Source organism: Protobothrops mucrosquamatus, unplaced genomic scaffold (assembly GCF_001527695.2).
Source record: "Protobothrops mucrosquamatus isolate PMUCROS unplaced genomic scaffold, P.Mucros_1.0 scaffold984, whole genome shotgun sequence".
Classification (NCBI taxonomy): domain Eukaryota; kingdom Metazoa; phylum Chordata; class Lepidosauria; order Squamata; family Viperidae; genus Protobothrops; species Protobothrops mucrosquamatus.
The window spans coordinates 25,952-33,113 of NW_015387224.1; the positions used below are offsets into that span (position 1 = coordinate 25,952).

At 38.4% G+C, this 7,162-nt stretch overlaps 1 protein-coding gene across 2 annotated transcripts in view; it reads left to right on the forward strand.

The window, feature by feature from the left end:
- Positions 1 to 6,868, forward strand: part of MFSD13A (major facilitator superfamily domain containing 13A) — a 16,662-nt gene extending 9,794 nt beyond the window's left edge. For both annotated transcript variants that reach the window (XM_015819765.1, XM_015819767.1), the window contains exons 7-9: positions 2,851 to 3,022; positions 4,211 to 4,404; positions 5,416 to 6,868. In XM_015819765.1, coding sequence (XP_015675251.1) covers positions 2,851 to 3,022; positions 4,211 to 4,404; positions 5,416 to 5,669 — 620 coding nt within the window. In that variant the 3' untranslated portion in view covers positions 5,670 to 6,868. The remainder of the gene's footprint in view (positions 1 to 2,850; positions 3,023 to 4,210; positions 4,405 to 5,415) is intronic.
- Positions 6,869 to 7,162: the final 294 nt, after the last annotated feature.

Genomic DNA, 7,162 nt, shown 5'->3' on the forward strand with positions numbered 1-7,162 from the left:
ATCAAAGAAAGGGACTGAGTTACTCGGCAATAAATTCACAGATTTTCTGGAGGAATATTTAAACTAAACAACGGGGACAGTGAATTAATTGATACAGAACATCCCTGTTCCTGGCAATCTAAAAATTATAGGACTATCAGTGCATGTAACATAGATGTGTGTGTGGACAAGAATATCAACCTTGCTGTCAAGCAAAATCAAGCTTTTAATAGCAAGTGCCACACAAAATGCACTAACCAAACAGGTGGTAAGAAAATAGGGGATCTCCGGCACCACACAGGTTATGTAGAAAATAAACACAGAGTCAGTCATAAAGGACTCAAATGTCTATATACCAATGCACAGAGTAAACAGGGTGAACTAGAAATTCAGGTTAATGAGGGCAGATATGATATTGTTGCCATTACGGAAACATGGTGGGATGAAACCCACAAATGGAACACATAGCTAGAGGGATTTAAATTATTTAAAAGAAGCAGACCAAATAAAAGAGGAGGTGGAGTTGCTCTCTATATAAGAAATAACTACATCTCTACAGAAATAGAGCACAACAATGATGAAAACTGTCTTGAATGCATTTGGGTCAATATAAAAGGGGGGGAAATGACATTGCCATAGGTGTATACTATAGGCCACCCAACCAAACAGAGGAAATAGATGAACTTTTTGCTAGTCAGTTAACTAAGATATGTAGGAAGCACATCACAATAGTAATGGGGGACTTTAATTACCCTGACATCAACTCGGAGACAAACTCTGCACCTAGCCGACAACTTTGTCTCCCAAAAAGTAGAGAAGGGAACTAGGGGATTAGCCATATTGGATCTATTTCTCACTAACAGAGATGAAATGATAGAAGGTGTTGAAGCCACAGGAACCTTGGGAGGAAGTGATCATGCAATATTGGAATTCAACATTATGGAAGCACAAGGAATAGAACACAGTCAAACTAGAGTCTTGGACTTTAAGAGAGCTAATTTCAATAAACTTAGGGCTTGGGAAGGATTCCATGGATGAGAATCCTCAAGGGGAAAACAATTCTAGGCCCAGTGCTCTTCAACATCTTCATCAACGATTTGGATGAGGGGATAGATGGGGAACTCATCAAATTTGCAGACAACACCAAGCTGGCAGGAATAGCCACACTCCAGAATACAGGCTTAAGATACAGAAGGATCTGGACAGACTTGAACACTGGGCGCTATCTAACAAAATGAAATTCAATGGTGAAAAAAGTAAGGTTCTACATTTAGGCAAGAAAACCAAATGTACAGGTATAGTAGGTGGTACCTTGCTCAATAGTAGTAACTGTGAGAGGGATCTCGGAGTCCTAGTGGACAATCACTTAAATATGAGCCAGCAGTGTGCTGCAGCTGCCAAAAAAGCCAACACATTGCTAGGCTGCATTAACAGAGGGATAGAATCAAGATCACGTGAAGTATTAATACCACTTTTCAATGCCTTGATAAGGCCACACTTGGAATACTGCATCCAGTTTTGGTCACCACAATGTAAAAAAGATGTTGAGACTCTAGAAAGAGTACAGAGAAGAGCAACAAAGATGATTAGGGAACTGGAGGGTAAAACATATAAGGAACGGTTGCTGGATTTGGGTATGTCTAGTTTAATGAAGAAAAGAATGAGGGGGGGACATGATAGCAGTGTTCCAATATCTCAGGGGCTGCCACAAAGAAGAGCGAGTCAAGCTATTCTCCAAAGCGCCTAAAAGCAGGACAAGAAGCAATGGATGGAAACTAACCAAAGAGAGAAGCAACCTAGAACTAAGGAGAAACTTCCTGACAGTTAGAACAATTAACCAGTGGAACAACCTGCCTCCAGAAGCTGTGAATGCTCCAACACTGGAAGTTTTTAAGAAGAGACTGGACAGCCATTTGTCTGAAATGGTATAGGATTTTCTACCTGAGCAGGAGGTTGGACTAGATGACCTCCAAGCCCTTCCAACTTTTTATTTTTATTATTATTATTATTATTATTATTATTATTATTATTATTATTATTATTATTATTATTATTATTATTAACATGACTATATTGAAATAATACAAGGTATCAAGATTTCTAATAATACAATAAAATGTATGTTTTAATGTCCGTTTATTGCTTTTATTTTTCTTTTTAGACCTTTTCCAGATTTTTGTTTTTATACATTTATGTAATTTTATTTTTGTGTTGTATTTTTATGTTTTAAATTTTTTTGTACTGCACCCTCCTTATGTTGATCTTTGATCATAATAAAGGTTGATTGGAGGAAAAAAAATGAGACATTAGTTATGTCTGACCTTTATTATGGTTGATTGATTAGGGTAATGTTGCTATTGTAAAAGGAGGAACATGATTGGTTGTAAGATATGTGTCTAGTCTGCCCTGCTAAAAATGATATTTAGTGCAGTGAAATCAGATCCATTTTATGCTTTGAGTTCTTAAAATCAAAGGTCCCCAAAGTAATTTTAGCTGGTTTATTCAGAATCTATATAAGTTATTGTCTTCATTTCTTGCTGGGTACATAAATGCAAAGGAAGTCATTACCAAGAAAAAAACATGGCTAGTTTGGTATTAACTTCAGGATTTTAGGCAGGTCTCTTTTCCTACACTTCCTCTCAGGGGTAGTCAACCTTGGCTCTTTTATGACTCGTGGACTTCAACTACCAGAATTCCTGAGCCAGCTGTGCTGGCTCAGGAATTCTGGGAGTTGAAGTCCACGAGTCATAAAAGAGCCAAGGTTGACTACCCCTGCTCTAGATGATGAAAGATTCTTTCCAGGATCTTCTGTATGTAAATAGAGATTGTGCCGTTAAGCTCTGACTCTCCTTTATTTATTCTTTGCTTCAGGTGTTTCTTACGTGGCTCCTCACCTCAATAACCTCTACTTCCTCTCTCTCTGCCGGAGGTGGGGCGTATATGCTGTGGTGCGAGGGCTTTTCTTCCTGAAACTGTTGCTCAGTGTGATTATGTTTCTTGCTGGACCAGATTGGATCTACCTGCTCTGTTTCTTCATAGCCAGGTATTTATTGCTATGTTGCTATGACACTGGAGAATTCGGCTAGGTAAACACAATGGGCTAGGCCTGCTATGATAAAATATTAGACATAAATTGATGTCATAGAAGTGAAGCTAAATTCTTTAACATTTTAATTCTGAGTGCCTGCTTGGTTACTTATATCTCTTGAGATACTAATGTGTTTTGGAGATGACTGAAGAATCAGATTTCTGAAGCTCAGTGGGTTTTTCATTTTTTTTTAAATATTACAAATCTAGCCCCTGAGGAATGAGGTGTTTTAATATGTGTCATTGTGGCTAATGATTTGGTGAACAGAGTTATTGTTGGTGCCATGCTGAGGAGCATATTAAAGTGGGGACAGGTTTGGGGGGTTTTTTGGCTAGAGCCCATATTTTTATTATTTTTATTTTTCATTAAAGTCAGATTGTGATGGCCACAGGAGATTAGAGGGTATAAAGAAATATATGGGTATGGTAAATTTGATCTGTTTTCATTGTGAGGAAGAAGGTTGGAAGGAAAGAGATGTTTTATGTCCTAGAGAAGCTTATCAAACCTGCTCATTTATCACATATATCAAACAGTTAGGACAATTAAAAGGTAGACATAGAAAACACAGGAGAGTGCAATCAAAAGCTTACAGCCATTTGAGGTTAGATTTCCCACAAGAACCCAGGACCTGATGGCAAAACTAGGTTTTCAGCACCTTCGGGGCGGACAATAGGGTTAGGAAACATCTCACCTCGGTGGTAATGATATTCCAAAGGTTTTTTTTTCATATTTTTAATTGCAAAGAAATATTAAAAATTGTACAAATGAACTTTTACACTTTGTGCTGATAAACTTTGGAGGCAGCTGTGGGTGTTGCAGCTAGCACCTTTCCCCACATGCTTCGGTGTTCCTTTTATGGGTCTTTTCCTGAATATCATGTACATCAGAGGTGGGGAAACAATGGCCCCTTTATGACTTGTGGACTTCAACTCCCAGAATTCCTGAGCCAGGAATTGGTTCCCACTCCTGATGTACATGCACCCACATTCATGCGTATATTTATAGACACATACACATAAGCAAACAAAGAGAGAGTTTCTTGCACTGAGTTAACTCCCAGTTGTTTCAAATCAGCCAAGAATGAAATTTCTCTTAGCCTGATGCCAGTGCTTTCTGTTAACAGCCTCTCTCCGTTTTTTCTAGTAACCGTGTGTTTACTGAAGGGACTTGCAAATTGCTGAACCTGGTAGTGTCTGACTTGGTGGATGAAGACTTGGTGCTAAATCGGAGGCAGCAGGCTGCCTCAGCCCTCTTGTTTGGCATGGTGGCCTTGGTAACTAAACCAGGCCAAACCTTTGCCCCCTTGATTGGCACCTGGCTGCTTTCTGCTTACACTGGTAGGTGAAGGGCGGTGAGAGAATTGGATGGAATATCAGAGCAGGATAACTGATAGCTTTTCTGATTGGGCAGATAACACATCAGCAATGACAATATTCATTGTTTTGCTTTTTATTATCAGCTTATTAGTTACAAATCTTTTTCCTTGGGGAATATGTCTAGACTAAATCTAGAAAAACTCTTCTTAAACTTGCCCTACATTTTTTTTGCTGAACTATGAATCTACAGGAGAGAAAAAAAATCCCTTTCCCTTAGTGATGTGGTGGTTCACGTTTTGCTTTTTTAGATACCACACCAATGAGCTTTGTGATTGAAATAACAAGCTAGGATCTTTTGTTCATGAATAAACCTCATACCCAGTAGGTTCCACCAAAAGGAATGGGGTTTTTCTACACTAAATATGCTTGATGGAAAATATTTTAATCTAAACTTTTAAGGATTCTTGTTAAGAGAATTTCATTTTCTTTTGTTTTGCTAAGACCACTTCATGCAGGGAAATATTTGTATTTCTAGTGAAAGATCTTCCTGAGAAGTGCAGTTGCAGTATAAAAGTGAACAGAGTCCCCTGCCCTGCTGCCACGTGGCCCTTACAACTGCACTTGTTTTTACTATTTTGCTAAAAAGAGAGAAGAAAATGAGTTTCGGTTCATAACCGAGGGAACAGGCACGGCATATCTTATGTTTGATTGATCAGAAGGGACAGTTATTACTTTTTGCCCTGTGAATCAGGTAGCCTTACAAAGAAGTAAATGGCCATCCCAATAATGTCCTGGTTATAAATATTGAGAACTTGTTCAAGCCTGGCTTCATTATTTTTACAAAAGCAGATAATGGAGTCATCAGGACAGCTGTTAATCTGGAAGTGCCTGAATACAATGGGGAAAGAAATGAAAAAGGTTTTCAGTAAAAATGACAATGACAAGATCAAACTAGACCGTCTCAATTCTTGAAATCATTCTCATCTTTCGTGTTGACCCAGGTTCTCATTCTCATCTTTCTTTTTGACCCAGGTTATGACATTTTTCAGCGGGATCCCTTGAGCAGTATAGTGAGTGCCCAGCCAAGGTTGGCTTCCAGTGTAGCTTGGAAACCTACACTACGCCAGGGCTGCTTCTACCTCCTCGTTTTTGTTCCCATGACCTGTGCTTTACTGCAGCTCCTCACCTGGTCACAATTCAGCTTGCACGGCAGACGCCTTCAGACAGTGAAATCTCAACGTCAAGCTTTTACAGAGAGTCACTCTCAAGAAATCAAGACCATTTAATTGCGAGTGAAGATAACAGTGAGCAGCATCTTCTCACTGTCAATGACTGCATGACCCATCTAAAAAGGAAAAAGTGGGAGCAAAGGGGAATTCGTTACATCTTTTTCAGATCAGCCTTGGCTAATGGAAAATAAATGGAAGCTTTTGAATTATCTTGAAATTTCTTGTGAGGCCGTCCAGGGTTCTGGTCAGTCTTGTAGAATTCACAGAGGTTTCAAAGTTTGTATCTTTGTATCCAAGGTTGTCCAGAAAAAGTGATATTTTGTCAATTAACTTGCTGATCATATTGATTCTAATTCATTTCCAGGCTTGGGAGCTAAACAGTCAGATTATAAATAGTCATATTAATGAAGAAGAGATAAGAGTTGAGTAAATTGGCAACCTTCTGTTCTTTCTCCCCCATATACTGTTTATAGACAGCTTTGTCACAGGTGACAATAAGGGTTATAGTATTCTATTATCTCTATTCTTTTTTGCATTGGATTGGTGGTCAAACTTGGTTTAACCAAATACAGCTAAAATAAATGTAACTTAATGATTTCTCACAGTGGGCAGTAGAGCACTTAAGATTCTGTGGTTTTGAAACTGGTCATGTACTGTCAACGTTCATCCTTTTCAAGAGAATGAATGTACTGTATTCCCACTCATAATTCAAGATAGAAATTTGTTTTTAAAAGGAAAGTACTGAAGACAGATGCAGCTGTCAGAATCTGAAAACATGCATTTTCAATCACTAGTCCTAATGCTTATGCTGAAAACCCACTTTCTCCTGTTCTGGCAAAAGGGGAGCAGGGGCTAGAGTGGTCTGTGCATTTCTACTGAATCAGTGCAAGTATTGGTTTGTTCAACAATTCTGCTTTTCTGAATTTTTCTGCCCTGTGCTAAAAAAGCTGCCGCTTGCTGAGCAGAACTGGCTTATGAAATCACTTTTATGCAGAAATACTGATCACAGGAAATTGCCTAGCAATACCCTTGATTTCCCCAAATGTTTTGGGCTACGTTTCCTGTAAGGACCAAGTTGTATCCTCCTTTGTGTGTGCCAAGTCTCACTTTCTTTGTTTAGACAGTAGCCTAGTTGCTGCAACTGCCATTTTGCCTTCAAAGAACAGGGATCAGGATGATGAAATGTTTACAGCTTTTGTATTGTTGGATGGCTTCAGTAATTTATTGCTCTCAATTTATATACTGATTACATTGATTTTCATTTCATTAAACGTCCTTTTTAAAATCTATTTTGCGTTATGTATGTGTGCATGAGAGACATTGATGGTTTGATTTGGTGGCTATATGGTAGTTAATATTGAGATGGCTTTTCACAAAAGTATTTTGTTCCTATCTCAGGCTATTGGCTGGCTTCACCAAATCATATTAATGTACAACTATTATAAGGGTATACAAATATAAGTGATGGTATTAGGACAATATACTTAACATGAACCAGTCCTAAGCCTTTTCTCTCTCGTTATTATACATGTAAGAGAAGTCACAATTAC